Source organism: Neodiprion lecontei, chromosome 7 (genome assembly GCF_021901455.1).
Source record: "Neodiprion lecontei isolate iyNeoLeco1 chromosome 7, iyNeoLeco1.1, whole genome shotgun sequence".
Taxonomy (NCBI): Eukaryota; Metazoa; Arthropoda; class Insecta; order Hymenoptera; family Diprionidae; genus Neodiprion; species Neodiprion lecontei.
Window position 1 is genome coordinate 17,283,857 of NC_060266.1, and position 20,049 is coordinate 17,303,905.

General features: G+C 33.5%; 1 protein-coding gene across 18 annotated transcripts in view; it reads left to right on the forward strand.

The window, feature by feature from the left end:
- The window catches only part of LOC107222917 (calpain-B), a 51,056-nt gene that overhangs the window by 19,372 nt on the left and 11,635 nt on the right, over nt 1-20,049 (forward strand). For 7 of the 18 annotated variants that reach the window (XM_046745824.1, XM_046745823.1, XM_046745826.1 and 4 more), the window contains 13 exons: nt 3,871-4,047; nt 5,096-5,283; nt 7,365-7,668; nt 7,736-7,917; nt 8,848-9,098; nt 9,453-9,610; nt 9,708-9,925; nt 10,049-10,091; nt 11,013-11,057; nt 11,294-11,423; nt 15,425-15,559; nt 19,587-19,714; nt 19,810-20,005. In XM_046745824.1, the coding sequence (XP_046601780.1) occupies nt 3,871-4,047; nt 5,096-5,283; nt 7,365-7,668; nt 7,736-7,917; nt 8,848-9,098; nt 9,453-9,610; nt 9,708-9,925; nt 10,049-10,091; nt 11,013-11,057; nt 11,294-11,423; nt 15,425-15,559; nt 19,587-19,714; nt 19,810-20,005 (2,155 nt within the window). Of the gene's footprint in view, nt 1-1,727; nt 2,301-3,870; nt 4,048-5,095; nt 5,284-7,364; nt 7,669-7,735; nt 7,918-8,847; nt 9,099-9,452; nt 9,611-9,707; nt 9,926-10,048; nt 10,092-11,012; nt 11,058-11,293; nt 11,424-15,424; nt 15,560-16,756; nt 19,566-19,586; nt 19,715-19,809; nt 20,006-20,049 lie in introns of those variants that run through there. The other 11 variants (XM_046745817.1, XM_046745818.1, XM_046745816.1 and 8 more) reach the window with 9 other exon arrangements.

Genomic DNA, 20,049 nt, shown 5'->3' on the forward strand with positions numbered 1-20,049 from the left:
CGGCAACTATAAACGCACCAAATAGTTACTTGCACCACATTTTCTTGTAACTCCAACAAAATTTGAACTATTATTGTAACTATACCCATTTCACTAGAGTTTCCTAGTAACTACAACAAATGGCATTATTCTCATTGTGATTGGAAATGATTCTCGAGATCTCAAAATGTGAAAATGCAATGAAAGGTTGAAATTATTTTAATCAGGCTGACAATGAATATAATAATAGTTTTCCTCTCTTTTCAAGCAGAAAGTTAAAACACACGGTAGTCGTACGGTGAGTCATTTTATGACGTGGGAAATTGGTATTAGTTTATATTTTATATGTTATATCTTGAAAGATTACTTTAGAGAACTAGTACAAGGGTGTGGTGAAAACAAGGGCGTAGCTTCACCATTAAGATCATGGAGTACTCCTACCTTACCGAGCGATTTGAACCCTTTCCGTTCGGTTGTTTATTTCATATAGGAAGAAAAAGACTCGATCGGTAAAGGTAGGAGTTCTACGTGATCTTAACTCAATGATTAAATTGCTTCTCACGATTATTTCTCATCTCGTGTTAGAGCTGTTTAACCATGTACCTCGAAGTTTTGAATTTAATTTGTTAAAGTATTCTCTGTAGCAAAGAGCTAATTTTTTAAAACTTCTCTCTCGGATTGTACGTACGGTAATCCATGGCAGCCTTTGTGAAAATGTCAGCATATGGATAATACCGTTTTTACAATAAGTTTACAAATTTTTTTTCGATAAGGGCTAGAATTGAAATATCAAACGGAAGTAGGAAGACGGTAAAGAGACTATAAGGTTGCTATAAAAAATGTGAAATATAAGTGCCAGCAGGCAACGGTATTGGGCACATTTTAATTACAAATTACCTTTTAATTACAAGTAACGCGTATAATTAAATTACATTTTAATTACAAATTGCATATGTAAATGATTACTTATTTTCACAAAATAGATGACAAATAACATTCTTGTTTGTAATTTGAAAAAATCGAAATACAAATTACGTTTGCTTCACGTAAGTTGGTTGAAATATAAGGCAATGTACGTCTCAACTTTGTATTCGGGACAGACTGAAACACAAATTATATTCGTGGTTAATGTTTAACTTCGGTCTAGTTACCATATTCGCAAGTAATTATTGATATTCTTATTCGGATCGGTCATAATTTTCAAATTTGAATGACAACCACATCAGATACAAACACAGTTTTTTATCATCTACAATTTTGCCCATCTGCACTGGTAGTGAGAAAAAAACAATTATCTTGATATTTACGAAATAAAAATATGTACGTATTCCGTACAGATTATAATATAAATTCTCATCTAATGTACAAAGGATATTTGGAATAAGATATTTCGTGAATGTTGAAAATGCTGTGGACGAAAAAAATGCTATAGACTGATGAAAGAATTGCAAATGCGCAAATGTTTTCTTGATATTTTACTGTGACTGTGCTTCATGAAGTTTTTAAAATTCCGGCGAAAGTAATACAATTTTTTTTTATCATACTGACTTACAATTAACAAGTTTAATCCAATAATCACGAAAGCGGAAACAAATGAAACCTTGGTGTTGGAATCTCAGACTTGTGGCTTTCTCATTTCCTACTTCTTAAAAATATCCTATCGAGTTTCCTGCTTGACACTCATTATCGCAATATTGTGTTGGATAAAGCGTTAGTAAAGCTCGCCACTTTCAAGTAAGCTGACGTATAAAGCTTGCAGGGCATTAAAAAGTTTGCAGAAAAGCACGAGTTTTCATTGCATTTTAAATTCGAAGAAAAAAAAAATTTGATTTGCCGATATATAAATACTCTTGATTTTAAAATATAGTGCGAGAAAAGTTGCTAAGCTTTAGAGATTGTAACAACAATACAAAGCCATTTCAAACGCTGAAATGAATCAGAGGACGTATACATCGAATTGTGGGAACTATCGCCTCAAAAACTATCTTCAACATGGAACAGCCGATTTGAAAATAAACTCCATCTACAAATTGAATAACAACTATCCAAAATTAGACTCTGCGCCTACTTACGTTTCGGCGATAACTATTAAAGGTCCACAGATCACGGATACAAACAAAAAATATTCCTGGCAGAAAACCCCGACTATCAATCGCCAGTATAACAGAACCATATCTGACGAAGTGAATCACAATACGAGTGCACCTTCATGTACCACCTATCGTCAATCCGCGTCCGGAAATATACGCCCAACTCACATAACTTACGACGACAAGCCTCGCACCACTCATGGAAACTACATTGGAAAACCATACTATAACGTAGGCAAAAATTATACCGACAAACGATTCACCAACTTTTGGCCAGCGTTTTAGGGTTCAAGTTTTGATATGGTCGCAGTTTCGATGTGTTACAGTGCATATTAACAATGAGATGCTAACGAGGGATTTTTATCTTGGTATCCAAGGTTAATGATAAAAAATATCCATAGATGTTAACATTTCAGCCCTCTGGTGGGGGCCCTACTCAGAACTATAACATTTATTGAACATACTTTGTATTATACATAATGCATTTGACAACAGCCAAAAACAAAAAGCGAAGAACCACTTTGGCCATCTAACACAATAATTATCGAGATCTGTAAGACAGACGACGTCTTAGGCTTACACGCAAGATACGATGTTGAATAAGAGATATTGGTTTTGTTTAAATTTAAAATGCATGAGTAGGTTCAGCGATTGACCGTAAGTGGTATCCCTGTACGTCAAATTAGCGAGTATACCATTGGTTTTTAATTGTTTATTTTATTTTTAACGCCTATTGGTTCTTGATAATTACTAGGCCGGATGGCAAAACTGGTTCCTCGTTTTTTGTTTTTGACTGTTATCAAATGGATTTTGTATAACGTTAGTTACGTTCAATGAATGTCATAGTTGTGAGGAGAACCCTCACCAAAGGTTTGAAATGTTATCATCTATGGATGTTTTTTTATAATTAACCCTTGTTTACCACACTTCTGGAGAATCACATGCTTGACACACTGGGGTCGTTTGTACCCCAGTGAGAAAAATTCTCACGTTGAACAATAACACCCCTAGTGAGAAAAACTTATTGTCAGCAATTTCTCATAATTTTGTTTTTAGTGATTCTTAGAAGTTCAATATGTGTTTTTCTGGATATTGTTTAGACAAGTTTTGCATTATTTCTGGAAAAATTCGAATTAATTCTCTACAGGATTTCCGACACAAACTGACCTAAGTCGAGTTCTACATTAGAATCGAATGAATTTGCAAAGGACTTCTCAAAGTCTCTACAAACTTCACTTTCTATTGATAATCTTTAAAACTCTGAGTTTTCATCTTTCTGACCGTTTCCGATAAAGTCAAGCTGCAGTTTAGAATCGATTTCTAGAGAATGAATATTTTTTTAGAACTTCATTTTGTACTACAAATCAGCAAGGATATGAGTTCTGGTATTTCTGCATGTTTTTCGACGATAACATGTTATGAAAAACTAAGGAAGATTTGTAATAGAAATTATAATTTCTTGGGGAAACAGTTGAAATTAATGGTTCTGAAATGTAAAGCCTAAAAAATCTGAACCAACGTGTCTGTGAAAGAGTATTTTCAATAAGACTACAATCATAAAAACTTTTTCAAACATTTTCAAGTAATATCAAGGTTTTTTAACAAATCCATTGAAATTAATTTACAGCATAATGCATGTAGAAGTTAAGTGTTAATTAAGCTAATTGTAAATCTAGAGAAGTTTAAAAAATATAATTCTTCTTGAAAGAAAGCAAGAATATAAACAATTTCGTATTATTTTGTAATTCTTCCGTAACTATCGTTAAAATATTGACTTATACCTCTGTTGTGTTGTTCATAGCTCGGAGAAAGAGGCTCAGGTATCAGAGCACAAGGAACAGTTCAAGATTTTAACCAGCTGAGGCAGGAATGTTTATCGAATGGAACACTGTTCGAAGACCCCGAGTTCCCGGCACAAGATGATTCCATATATTTTTCGAGAAGACCCGACCGCTACATCGAATGGAAACGTCCAATGGTAAGGATGAACAAATAACAAAGATTAACAAAATAAAAAATTTTTTTTTGATTTTTTATGTAAATAAGTAAATTTTTAATCTGTACATTGAATAATAACCAACGTCTTCATTTAATATTCACAAAATTTGCTTTTGTCTTTTTTACGTTGATATGTAACACCGCTGAACACGAATTTCGAGTCTGGGTTCTAGATGTCAAATTTTTATTTCTTCCACGTAACTAATGAAAGGAAAACTAATTTTAGTAAATAAAGTCTAGATTTGTAGAAACCACAACGATATTTCGGATTTTACCAAAAATTATCTAGTTTCTCAAACATTTATTGCATGTGACAATTAAACAAACTTCAGCTTCGCATTTAAATTTTTAAATAAAAGTGATTTAAATGCGACATTGAAGTTTTTTTAAATTGTTATTTACAATAAACGATTGAGAAAATAGGTCAAATTTCTTAAAATTCGAAACATCGTTCTGGTTTCTACAAAAGCAAACTATATCTAAGACAACTAGTTTTTCTTTCATTAGTTACGTGGAAGAAATCAAAATTGGACATCTAGAACCCAATTGATCAATTTTAACCGGACTGAAGAGAAACCCAATGGATGAAACTACACACCAGAACTTTTCCATTTTGAACCGTAGAAACACCCCTTAAAGTTCCAGCAGAATCCGTGATCCGGAGGCCTGACACTCTCGATGTCAGTGACAGGTCACAAATTAGCGAGGCAGTGTCTGGTACCATGTATCGGAAGTCTCGATTAGTCAAGCTTGATTAAAAACTGAAATTTTTGCTTTTATTCCCATTTCGGACAACAAACAAAACATAAGCACCAGTAAAATATATAGCCCCAAGTTCATCGTTTCATGCTTCTGGCTAGCTTACCAAGATTTATTTAATCCTCAAGACTATCATATTTTAGTTTTCAATCAATCTTGATGGATAGAAATTTCAGGTAGATCGTGTATCACAAGAATTTTGTGCTGCGTTCTTTCTCCTGTTTCACCAATCAAAGACACCTATAGGTAATGAGTTCACTTATTTTCAGGAAATTGCACACGACCCACAACTATTCGTTGAGGGGTTTTCACGGTTTGATGTACAACAGGGCGAGCTTGGTGATTGCTGGCTCATCGCAGCTGTTGCCAATCTTACACTACATCCAAATTTATTCTTTCAAATTGTACCCGAAGATCAAAGCTTCGAAGACAACTATGCAGGGATATTCCATTTCAGGTATAATTTAGCATCTGACATGTTACACCATTCATATTGCATCTAAACTGTTTGTGATCGCATATTTTCATTTACTATCCAAATCCAAATAATAATTCTATCAAGGTGCGTGGGATCTTTTTAAAGATAAACGGGTGATATTGTCTCGATGGAAAGTTACGGAAGAAGAAAAATGTGTTTTACAAAATCTCTGGCAGTGTGTATTTGTGGATGTGTGAAGTTGGCAGTCCAAATTAAAAATTCAATAAAAATGATGTGTGTGCTAACTCTTCCCGAATGAGTTCTGGAGTTCTCGACTATTTTCAAAAATAGTTCTGTTTAATTATTAATGAAAAATTTTGACTTTTCGAGGGGCCAACTTTACGAAGCACCCCATTTCGGAAAAAATCGAGCAAACTATTGTTTTGAACTGCTTGATATTTTTCTGAGTCTAAATATCAAAAAAATGGCAGTCTCAAAGGATTAGGTTTTCCCAATTTTCACAGCTACATGAATTCATTTTTTGATCAATCCCAGGTTTAGTAATATCCTTCAGAATTTCTAAATTCGTCAAGTTTTTTCTGAATTTATTGAATTTAAAATTTAATAAACATATTGAAAACAAGAATAGCTGCATCACCAACGTAGCCAATTTGCTATGATGACAGTTGAAGGTCCAATGTAGTACAAAAGTTTTTCAAACGCGAAAATTTGCAGAATGTAATTACAAATCAGTATTTAATATTGTCGTAAAGATATAACAATTTCAACTATTTTTTTCAAACAGCAACTTCTTTTCGTCGTAAGTTCTTTCCATTTGCTCAATATATCATCTATCATAATACATACCACGCCAGTTGATATATCTAAAACGATTTTTACCAGTACACTTTACAAACAAATTGACAATTGATGATGTTTCTAGTAAAATAACAATTGGAATAGAAAAATTGTAGAAATTGCCAGTACTGATTTTTTCAATGTCGTTTTGGCAACGTGACTTCAAGTACTCTGGCTACTGGAGACGGCGCTCTTATTTTTTCAAATTCGTATCGCCGATTAAAAAAATCAGTAGAAAGTGTTTTATGCAATGTACGGAAAATTTTGGGGACTTAATAACTATCGGGCACTCTAGTCAACATAGCATTTTTCTCGAAATGGGGTACTTCGTGTTATTGAACCTCCCAAAAGTTATAATGGATTTTTCAGTAATAATTGAAAAGAATTATTTTTGAAAATCGTTCAGAAATCCAGAACTCTTTCGGAGAGAGTCAGCACACTCATAATTGTTAGTAAATTTTGAATTTGGATTGCCAACTTCACACATTCGTATTTGTACCAATGATAGTGAACACACATGGAATAACATCCTCATTGCGTAATAAAAATGAGTCTGAGCAACTTGAAATAACACAAGCTAGGTTATCAAAAATTTGAGTAGAGTTACAGTATATATATTTAAAATTTTTCAACTTTCCGATTGTGAGTGCTTTTGGGCTTACTTAGAGATATTCTTCAAAAATTCGACGGATAATGATCTCTCAAGTAGGTAAAAATCGATTGGTATAAGTACAAATGTTCGCGAATAACTATATTTGTGCTCCATAACTATCGCAATGTAAGACTTCTTGAATGTTTTTCAGACTGTTTGTAGGGATCTGGCTATCTATTGTAAATTGAACTCAATTACATTATAATCAGATAAAAAAGACCAGACTTTCATCATTTTGAACGTTTTAATTTTAAAATCTTTTCTCAGATTGTTGATATGTCAGCTTGTGTTATTTGAATTTGTTCAGAAGCATTCCTGTTTCATAGAAGGGATGTTGTTTTATTCAGGTTCACCATTATTGACACAAAAAACACTGTTGGAGGTTTATTTAACGCTTCGGTTTCCATTTACCGAAATTTTGATTTAGACGAGATGGCTCATTCACCGTAATAGGGTGCTATCAGTTTTTACAGAACGAGCAAGATATCACTTCTTTTTACCAAAATAAAAAGGTCCAAAAACTTTTTTGTATCATGCGAGTTTACGTCCAATAAATGTATTCCTGCAATGAGTGGTAATTTTGATTTTTTCAATTGCTTTCTGCACTTAGATTTTGGCAGTACGGAAGATGGGTGGATGTAGTCATAGATGATCGCCTGCCGACTAGTCAAGGGAAATTGATGTTTTTACATTCAGCTGAAAATAACGAGTTTTGGAGTGCACTGCTTGAGAAAGCCTACGCGAAGCTTCATGGTTCATATGAAGCTTTAAAAGGAGGAACGACATGTGAAGCTATGGAAGACTTTACCGGAGGAGTAACAGAGCTGTACGAAATGAATGAAACACCGCCAAACTTGTTCAATATTCTACTCAAAGCTTATGAAAGAAACTCATTAATGGGTTGTTCACTGGAGGTAATCGACAAAAGCGAAATTTTAATCTTGTGAAGATGATCTAAACATTCACACACGAATCTTTCAGCCGGATCCAAACGTATTAGAAGCTGAAACGCCAGAAGGTTTAATCAGAGGACATGCCTATAGTATTACACGAGTCAAGTATGTTGATATCATGACACCAAATCAAGTAGGAAAAATTCCTTTATTGAGATTGAGGAACCCATGGGGTAACGAGGCTGAATGGAACGGACCTTGGAGTGATCAGTGAGTATATGTCATGCAAAAAATCTTGCAATGTAGATAAAAAAAATAATCTAAAAGTTATCACAGCGATACGAATTAAATTAGAGATTTTAAATAGGCTGCAAAACCTTGTGCACATTTGCATATTTTTTTTTTATGCATTCTGCCGTATTCTAAATCTATCAAAAATGTACAAATATCTGGGTTGCAACACTTCAATGAATAATACTTAGAGCGGCTATTGGAATTTAAGATTTCTTGAGGAGGTAACCACTCCTAAAGAGAAGTGTGTACTTCGTAAAAAAATGTCCTGTGAAGTCACTTGAAGTCATCCAGTTCTTTAGAGTTTAGAAGTCCTCAAATCTGGTGTACAACCAACTAATTCAGGAATAGTTACCCCTCGGACTTTTCTTGATGTGTTAATAGCGTACAGTACTAGAATCAAAACATAGAACGATGCATGAAGTTTTACCAATTATCGATGTGAGCGTTACAATACGAGGCCTGAAATTGAATACAAAATAACCGCGAATATTTAGCTACCCCATCAGCCACACAGGCGGCCGAGAATATACCATGTACTTTTCATAATCAGATTGAAGGATATAAATGAACATTATTTGTAATATTATCCCGATGAATAGATAGATAGATAGATAGATAGATTTCATATGAGATGACCACCATTGGCGTGTCACTGTTCTTCTAATGCGAACTTCAGTATTCATATGTCATAGAGATTGAGAATCAGCATATGATCATAGTTTTGGTTAATTTCAGGCTGTATTTTTTACGGAAGTCAACCTGCAGCAATTATAGTGCAAGTGCATTGTGTTATTGTCGTGACAAACAATAAGTAATATCTGCTTCATTGTAAGAATGCCATAGTTTTTATGCTTGTAACGTTGCCAAGAAATCTGATTAACATAATTGAAATTATGTGTCCTGTAGATCACCTGAATGGAGGTTTATTCCTGATCACGAGAAAGAGGAACTGGGATTAACATTCGATGTAGATGGTGAATTTTGGATGTCTTTACAAGATTTCAAGCATCACTTCACACGGCTTGAGATCTGTAACTTGAATCCGGACTCTTTAACAGACAGTGATCTCAGCGCTGGTAAAAAAAAATGGGAAATGAGCATATTTGAAGGGGAATGGGTACGCGGAGTAACAGCTGGTGGATGCCGTAACTTTTTAGGTACCTTGCCAAACAATCATTACTATTGGAAAATATCATCATAACATCAGAACCTAATTGTTCGCATTATTCTATCACCAGATACCCTAAGTGTTTAATTTCAATGGAGGCAAATCTTAATTCTTAGGGTTTCAAATTACTCATGTTGCATAAATTATTTAAACATAAACAATAATGTACAGGTTCTACCATCCACAGGCGAAATAACTGGTCAGCCTGGTTGCATTACTTTGATTTTTTTACACCATACAGTGACAATCCCCATAATTAAAAAAGCCTATGCAAAAGATCGTTAAGTTTCAAAACCTGACGATGGATGACATTTGTTAAAGCGAATTTCTTAACTATTTTTAGAAACCTTTTGGCACAACCCCCAGTACCGTATAACATTAGAATACCCGGATGAAGATGATGACAAATGCACGGTTATCGTAGCATTGATGCAGAAAAATCGTAGGGCACAAAGACAGATGGGTGCTGATTGTCTGACAATTGGCTTTGCCATGTATCGTGTAAGTTTTAATTGGCTATGTTTGAAAAATTTGAGGAAAGTATCTCACATATTGTTGGAAGAATGTGAGTAATGACTTTTCAATCCGTTTTTTTTAGCTGGAAGATCCCGACAGATTACCAAAGCCGTTAGATGTTAATTTCTTCAAGTACAACGCCTCGGTAGCTCGATCTCCGTCATTCATTAACCTTCGTGAAGTTAGCTGCCGATTCAAGTTGCCGCCTGGTGTTTACTGCATTGTTCCCAGTACTTTTGATCCGCATGAAGAAGGCGAATTCTTATTGAGAGTATTTTCTGAAAATCAGAACAACATGGAGTGAGTCATGAAAACACAGTCAATAACGAAATTGGCAATTTTTCTGCAACTTACGAGTTAATGAAACATCAAAGATGATGCTGATTTTACATATTATATTATAGTTCTGAATTCTGATTGCAGGGAAAATGATGAACAAATTGGTATCGGCGAAGTCGATGATAGGGTATGTGATATAGAGTTTTGTTTTCTGAAATCAAATAACAACAGACGTGTATAGATTATCTAAGAACATGCATGAAAGCGTAAACAATTAACTTGAGTTGTTTGGACATTAATATTTCAATTTTAAATATTAATTGATAACGCTAACTAATCGACAAAAGAGTCACTTTTAATTTTGCTTAATATTCACTTAATATCCTCTGACTGAATATTGATCGGACAGAATCGTACTTAAGTTTTCAATTTTCTAAAGTATCAAGAATATTGCTATTACAGATAACAGTCAAATTTCCTGTTCCAGTCTATAAACCTTATAGGTGTGCAGCATACTTCACAAGTCATATGTGAATACTGCTACGTAGTGAAACACAGCCAACGCAAATCACGTAGAGACTCTGCATGTTTGTGGAAGAAATAGTAGTACTAACAATCACAAAAATATATATCTGAACAAGGCTGGTAGAAACTCATTCTGCTCACTTTCCATACGTTTTAACGAAATATGAATTTTTCTTACCTCGAAAATATTTGTTGTTTAATAAACTATCTAGGGTATTCCGCTTTTACAAACAAAAGAAAAGAGTTTAAAATGTAACACTTTTGCAATTATTACCTCACGTTATTCTAATCAGCATGAAAAGTTAGAGAATATTCCCTTATTACACTCGCTTTGGGCCTGAAGTACTATGACAATCCAATGGAAATCTTCAGTTAAAGTCATGGAGTACTCCTACCTTTACCGACCGAGTAAAATTACCCTTTTCCTTCCTATGTTAAAGATACGATTTTCAAGGAAAAACTTTTATTTCTCAGTTCTACCAGCCCTTCGGCATTGTCAATATTATAATTGTGTGGGAACTAAGTGATATACTGTCACTAATCACTAATCACGGGTTGCACGTTTGTGTCGCTTGGCTTTTAGGTCAATAACCATGGTAAAGAAAGGCCAGAAGGGCAAGAAGATACAGTAAGTATTATTATTGAAGAGAAAGTAATTTTTAGAGGAAAGGTTATTACACAGTGACCAATTAAAATATTCGTCGAAATTTATTAAATTTCTACTTTGCACCTTGCACGAGCACAAGAATGAGTATAACTTAGTTGAAATGTATAGATGTAACTAAAACTGATGTATAGTGTAAGTGTATACTTTGTTTTAGTTGTACTTTACACACAAGACAATCGTGATGATTTTTCCTTCAGGTAAGAGATCAGCCTGAGCCTGATAGAAACGAGGAAAAAGTACGAGAGTTCTTCAGAAAACTTGCCGGTGATGATATGGAAGTCGATTGGATGGAACTGAAAGAAATCTTGGACTTCGCTATGCGCAAAGGTTTGTATCACAGTTAATCTTTATGTACAAAAATATTGAAAGTGTGCTTGTTGGTGGATATTCATATTGTTGAAAGGTATGATGGACTATCATTATGCATACATTATATGTATTAATCATTAAACATTAGCTGTGAAAACCTTGAAAAACTTCAAAATGCAAATCCAATGAAGTGCTGGTTAAATAATTGTTTTTTTTAAACAAATGATAAACATCTGTGTTAAATTTGAACAGTCTTGTATTTACTAGAGATGCTCAATTGAAAAACTTATTGAAAACTGTTTGTCTTCTAATAATATTCGAAGTATTTTACAGTTACACTGCAAAACAAACAAACCCAACCCAGTGAATGTTAAATTATTCACACTTGGATGTCTTCACAACCTACTTGAACATTTCGCATGAATTCTTCACAAAAATTTGTTTATACATTATTTACAGCTACATTATCATTTCATGCCCATATTTCTATTCTTTTGCTTACGCATGTACATGCCACTAAAATGCAGCCTTCTAACTTTAGTTATTTTATATATGTGGCTCGTTGTGTTTGCAAATAATTTGCTCTGTTCTCTTGATACAAACGATTCAATGCATGCTGTAAAGTTAGATGCAAATACTGTTCAGAATGACTGAGAATAAATAACTATAAATTGTCGATAGAGAGCCATGTATATAATAATTGTGATATATGCATAAATACATTTTGATTAAATAATTGTTCATTGCATTTGAGTTCGATTGAATCCTTTAAATTATTAATTCAAACGCGGAATTTTTTTGCTATAAAAAATAATGGGAATCTTCATAGGTTTGAATAATATTTCATTGTGTCTTGAGAATTAACGTGCGTTGCGTTTCATATATTATTAGGCACAACGGGTCTTGCTGTAGTTAATAGGGAAGGAAAATTTTTTCTACTAAGCGTGATGTTATTTGAAAGAAACGTATTGCGCCTTTAACTTTGGGTTATTTTTGCTTGTTCGATCTTTCTTCCACCTAGGTTCGCTGCATCAGATTGGTTTTTTTTCGGGTTGTGTAATTGATCGATTAATCGTATTTTGGAGTCACGGGTCCTTTCAAATGTTTTTTTTTTTTTAACTTATTTTTTTTCATGTTAATCGATTAATCATCTTTTGTTGATTGATTGTGTTATCGAGCAATCCATCAATCGATTAATTGGAAGAACAGTTAATAAAACTCTACGACCAATCGATTATTTAATAAAATAATCAATTTAAGCTTACGATTAATCGATTATTTGCACAGCTCCATTTTCTATTATCTTTCTCAGATTTCTGTAAGTCAGATCAAAGTTCAACCATATGCTTCACTTTATTTACTGGTATACTGTGGGAAAACTTTATGGTAATTTGCATTGGTATCTGGTCACTAAGTATAAATCACCATGCAGTTTTTCGATAGTATCCAGGTTTAAAAATGAATACAATACATACATTGTATGTGCATTCATACTGTAAGGGGTATTTTAAAAAAATGCTATTACATTGTATTGACTTCTCACCTCTGAGATTTGTTTCTTTTAGTCTGAAAATGATTTTTCCAAATCAACTAATATTTTTAACAAGAGTACAAATTGACTTATTACTCCAGTTTTACTAAAATTTTGTCATGCGAAAAAGTATTAGGAACAACATCAAGATCTTTTTTTCCTCAAAATTTATTAAGGAAGTTCTGTCTTATTTATAAACTAAAATATAAATTTCAGACATTTAAGTGCTATGCTTTTAATTCAATGTCTTAGCGTTCTTAAGACATTTTTACAAAAATTTGTAGCTAAAATTTATCGAAAACTGTATAAATAAAAATAAGCTTGATATTACTCAAATTTTTAACCCTTTGCAGTCGCGCTTGTTAGTCATCCGATAAGAAATACGTGGTTTCTGGGAACAAAAATGACCCAGTGCGACCGCTGAGGGTTAAGAAGATTCGTGAGAAAGATTTAGAAAAGACAATTCATAGAGGAAATCTCAAGTCCTTTGATGATTTGTTTCAAAGCTATTGTGATCGCCTATCAATGGCTGATCAAAACATCGTAGTTGAGAATTGGGTTCGAAAGCAGTGTACCTCAGAATTTTGGGTGTCGACATTGCAACGTCTCAAAATTTGATTCAAGAACATCGTATCTCAGAATATGGTTAAAAAAACATCGTGTTTAAAAATTTGGATCGACATCATACCTGAAGTTGAAATTATACTCACATAATTTCCTAAGCTGCACCACATGATTGTTTAAAAAATATATGCTGCTAGTAAACATATGAATTCTGTTTAAGATCTAATATTTTTTCGCTAAATCAATTCTGTTAGGGCATAATTACTGTAATTATCATCCGAAATATTCCATTCCTTTTTTGTTAACTACTGTTTAAATGTAGTTCATAAAGTTAATTGAATCATATCTTTAAATTCAATTTATAAATTAATCAAAACCCTAATTTTTTTTTAAACTTATCTATCCAGCAATGGCCCAGTGCTAAAATATGTTGGGAATGAAATCTTAACGTGGGATATGATGTTTATGAATCAAATTCCAATACAAATTTTCAAATAAATCTCTTGTATCACAGCCGTAAAGCTAGGAATCGGTGGTGAATTTTTTCACACTTGTCCGCTGAATGGTTTGGAAGCTTCTAGGGTACACAAGTGTTTGAAAAACTAAAAGCGACCATCACTCAAATCTAAATTAAGATTATGGTGATATTTATTTAAAATTAACGCTTGAAGTGATGATAAAGTTAATGAAACTGTGTCTTAAAGCATTGGAAAAGTTACATATTTCATGTCTTGGACATCAATTGTATGAGATATAACTGAAGGATGCTACTTGTTCAAGAAAAATTTGAAACCTGAGAAATTTTACATATGATCATTTCAGTCAAAGTATCAGCTATAAATTGAAAAAATTTATAAAACTATAGCGAACTCGAAAAATCGTAGATTCTGAACTGAACATTCACTGTGTCTCTAGAACTTAACTTAATCACTCCTAGATCTAGAGCCATAATACAAAATATACATATATTTGAAAATTGAAGTGGGTGAAAATTCTCGATTGCTGAAAATTGTCGGAATCACTCTGCATGTATATTTCATTCTACGAACGGATAACACAGGGTTGGTACACATGTGGAAAAACTGATATAAGTCGATAAATGTTATAAATAACGCAAGAATTTCATCTCTTCAGAACAAAGTAGTTTGTATTTAGAGAAATTGAATACACATTTTTTCTGCCATTTCTTTCACATATTTTGAGCGATACAAATTCTCTAGTATTGACGATTTCTGTTGATCATCGCGTTTTAACTTGATTACAACAGTCGATACTCAAATTAACTGTCTTGGTGTAATTTTGGCTGATAAAAAAGGCCATACAAAATGACAACATTGTTGTAATAATGAATTTTTTTCTCCTACATAGAAATAAAAAGTTTTTCCAATACTTGCTTGGAAAATATAGTGTCTAACCCTCTGGCAATTGGTTTTAGTCGTCGAGAAATTCACAATTTGCGCCGTCAGTTTATAATTTTCTAAAATAAAAGGTGCAATAATTGGGTCTAAACGTGTCAATAACTGGTACACTTATCGTAATGTTGTTCATACAAAATAGCGATTATTGAGGAATATGCTTCTTGAAAAGCTATTGGAAAAGTCTTATTAGACAACTGGATTACCTGGGAAAGTGAGGGAATATTTAAACTCTAAAAAGAGTACAAACCCTGAATCGATGTTCTGTATAAGGTATAAATTTGTAGACTTTTAAAATACCTCTACATTATGATGTTACAAATACAATTGTTCTAGGATTCTCTTTGCACTGAATACATAGACAAATTAACGACACCTTCACTATCTAGAAAAAAAGTACCTAAATGACGCAAATCTTGTCAGAATTGATATTTGCCAGCGCGGTGGACATTAATCCAAATGTATATATGTTAATAGTCTAGCTAACTCGTAGTGTGTGTTACGCATAGAGCTACCATCATCTGCTCGACGTAGCGAGGCTCGAGCCCCAGAAATCACCCCAGGAGAAGGGTCCATTGTCGACACGCTCATCTCGTTACTCTGTGGTCTTGTTTGTAATAACGAGCAATACAATAAACCTGTAGGTAAGGTATTCTGCAAGCTACCACCTAACAGTATAGACGAAAAATTATGAATATGTGACGTCACGTTGGACTGTGAAACAAGAATTTCCACAAAGATATTTTACTCTAGGCGCCCCTGGTAAAAATAATTTCTACGCTATTCTACAAAAATATAGAATTATAGTAAGTTGTAGACAATGGTTATTTTTTTTGTATTTCATTTATAGAAAACCACGAAATATTGCTATTGAAAAATCAAGTCAATAAAATTAAATTAAACTCCACAAATTCCCATAAGAGTACAAAATACTATGAAAAATGATGATAGTTGATAATTTTTTATAACAAAAATAAAAAAGTTCACTGGCCATTATAATGAAAATAAAATTTTGCAACCTTTTGGAAAATTGTACGAATTCCCATCATAATCTGTTGGCATAGAAACTGAAAATTTTTGAAAGTATTAAGGAAATCTGGATCTCGATAATGAAATGATTGTTTTTCATACAATTTCTGGAAATATATTAATTTCTAAGAATGATTGTTGACAAGATTACGAATATGTACGAGAAAGTATGAAATAGTATTTTTTAACTTATTGCAGACAAGTTAAGTACCTAGCAGAATTTGGGTTTATGTTTAAAGACTCTTCTAATCTTTTGTGTATAATCTAGATGGATTTAGGGACGCTATCGTGCATTTTTGAACTCACCTTGTCTCAATAGGCGAGTCTTATCAAAAAATTGACATTTATTATATCTCTAAAACAGGAATTCTACGATACAAATTATATGCATTTCAACATTACATATATGAAAAACGGTCGCGAAAATGCAATTCATTCTACAATTACCTATAAAAAGTCTCTAAAAAAAGCCACTGAAATCTATGAAAAAGTGTATTCAAATACTAGAGGTGTGTTCCAAATTTCCATAAAGATCGTAGGGATTTTTGTAGAAAATCATAGGAATTTTGTTTATCAGGGATGAAAAGTAGGATCAAGAATCATCGTCGGAATGTAGTTTTTTATTATATTCAGAAGCAAAATTTACTCATACGTATTCTGCAATCCAAATGTGTTATACTTACTTACCTCACGGTATTCGAACTTCTACAGAGACTTACAAGTTTCTAATCAAAAGTCTGATTATACGGACATACTATTTCCCTTTCTGTATGTGAACATATACTGGTCCTGTCCATGGGTGCAAAAATCAGTGAACCGACCGTTGCTGACAGTGCTGCGAAGGTGATTGTGTCTCAACATGCTATGCTTCTCCTCTCAAGTTTTTGTCGCACTAGAGTAATTTTCCCTGCGTAACACTCTGGTGGCGTTTCACGTTTCCTCTTTGTATGTTTGGTATGTTTACAATAGGTGAAGGTACAGATAATAATTTAGCCTCCGTCCCCACGTTCCATTTCCAAATTTTATTCTGTGACTCAACGGAACATTTGAACATGGAAAATTGCAAAGTACAGACTTTGCATTACCTATATGTATTGTATATTACATGCACAATATATATATATATATATATGTATATGTTGCTCACTGACATCTGTGCATTACGGTATAATATAAGGAAGTTTTAAGATTATTTCAAATTGTTTAATCATCTCCTTGAATGTTTCGAACAGCTCAAATTACCAAATCCTCATTGTATTAAGGAACTAACTATTTCATCAAATTTCGTTATGTACGTGTATATATAACTTTACTAATCATGGCAGCATTGTTGAATGTATAATACGATATCTCACTAATATGAGTGTCGGGACGTCATGTATTCTTGTTATTACATTCTGTGTTTATAACATTCGAATTTATGTTTTCAGGTATATATTATGGTCGTGCTTATCACGCTGTGAGAAATGTATGAATTTCAAACTAAAGCCTATTTCAATAACATTTGCTTTCACAACTTTTACCTTCGATTTTCCACTGTCCAGAATTTTCATCTGATCTTGTAACGGGTTTTCAAGAGAATGAGTCTTAAGAGCATGTAGCAGTCTTACCCTTACCGACCGAGCGAACTCACCCTTTTTCTTCCTATATTGAATAAACAAACAAACGGAAAGGGTTTCGAATTTCAAATTTCAACGATACATCGCTCTTTCGTAGCAGGATTCAGGAAAGCTAGTCATATCTCGAAAATTGTCCCAAAACATGTGTAATTTTTTGAAACACGTCACTATTCACACATTTGCCGATTGAAAAAGGAGGGGTCAAAAAGTGCATAGCTGAGATACTTTGCGCAATTCCGGAAAGAATAATGTGTAAAATGAGCCATCGTGAGACTGTTTTCATTCAATATTAAGATCGCTAGATGAGAACCAGGCATTACAATAATTTCGTAAATAAAAAATACTCCTACGATATGCTGGGCGCACGGCCGAGCGTTCCTTGGTTGAAACGTTCCTTGGTTTTACGAAATTATTGTAATTCTTAGTTCTCGTCTAGCGACCTCAATATTGCATGAAAACAGTCTCACGATGGCTCATTTTACTTCTAATTTTTTCCTTAATTGTGCAAAGTATCACAGCTATGCACTTTTTGGCCCCTGAATTGCGGAGAATATGGGAATAGTAACGTATGAAAAAAACCACAAATTTTATTGACGATATTCGAATTATGAGTAACTTTCTTGAATTCCGCTGCGGAAGATCGATGCACCGCTGAAATTGGAACCGTTTCCGTTCATTTGTTTATTTAATATAGGAAGAAAAATGGTGAGTTTACTCAGTCGGTAAAGGTAGGACTGCTACATACTCTTAAGTAGGTTCAAAAATATTGGTCACAATAAAACCAGAGAACAAATTTTTTTCATTTCTTGACCTACAAAATAGCATCATTTTTTTTTTGCTGGAAATTTTACCAACCACAGCTCTCCCTGTTCTACCACAGCCTGTTAGCAGATTGAGGTTGTTCTCTTGTTGAACAGAGTATATGTATGTATTTAAGGGAGTATATATTAGGATGGTCCTTAAAAAGGTCATTTTTAAATCGGCTCCAAAGAATTTTCTTATTTTTTCAGATTTTTATCTCAATTCTAACTCGTACCTGCAAGAGGGTGGATTTTCCCAGTTAACCCCTTCCAGAGGCACATTGAATGTACTGAACGGAAAATCCCAAAAGTCACTTGACGTTGTCGCATTGGATCCACCACTTTGAATTTTGTGGTTTCAAGTTCAGATTTATAATCGGCGACCTCGAAAACTTCCCGCACACTGAGTGTCATCGAAATCAAATGACTTTTTCGCTTTTTGTCCGCCGTAATGGATCCACCACTTTGAATTGTCAAATTTTTAGTTCAGATTTGTAATCAGCGACCCAAGAAACCCTTCATACCAAATTTTATTGAAACCCGTTTGGTGGATTTAATGTGCCCCTGAAGGGGTTAAATGGGGAAATCCATCCTCTTATGGGCATGGGTTAGAGTTGAAATGAAAATCTGAACCCCAATTAAATTGAATAACTGTTTGTCAAGATAAAAATTCCCAAAACATACCCACTTTTACATGTATCTTCTTCCAAATATTTTTCGAAGAATTAGAATAGTAGATATTCATTTTCAAAGATCATCTCACACGGGAAATTATTGTTTTCTTGTCAAGTGGAACATTTTTTCAATCTCATGGTACAAGGCCCTATAACTTTGAATTAGTTCTTATGGGTAAACAGGTAGCAATAGATAAGTAGCGATCATGTATGTGCTTCACAATTCATCAAACAAGTAGCAGTTTGTTGACAACATGATCGTGTAGTAACAAATCGATAGTCATTAAGAAAGATATATGTCACTCGTAATAAGTATTCTACAATTTTCTATTTTTATAGGTTTGCTTAATTAACCGACCTCTATAACCAGCTATACCGCATATAACAACTTTGACAGCTAATTAATCTGTTATTAATTGAATAAATTTTAATAAATACTACAATATTTTATACTCAGCCCTAAAAATTCTGTTCGTAAAAACAAAAAATAGTACCTGTCAGCTACATTATGAATCTAGCTATTCATTCTACAATGATATCTTATTTCAGAATTGCAAAACGAAGGTTTCAGTAAAGATATATGCCGTAGTATGGTTGCCATGCTGGATACAGATCGTTCCGGTAAACTAGGATTTGAAGAGTTCAAATCACTTTGGAATGACATTAGAAATTGGAGGGTGAGTATAGGTGCTTTCTAATCGATCGATCATAATTTGCCAAGCTCATTTATACATATAACTCATGATGAATATTACCAAATTCTTCTCTTCAGGCTGTATTCAGATTATACGATAGAGATGGTTCTGGATACTTGAGCGCGTTCGAGCTTAGACAAGCTTTAAATAGCGCCGGCTATCGCATGAATAATCATATTTTGAACGTACTTGTACATCGTTATGGAACGAAGGATGGAATGATCGCATTCGACGACTATATCATGTGCGCTGTACGTCTAAAGACGATGATTGGTGAGTCAAATTGGTAAAACAAAACGAACAAAAAAGATTCACAG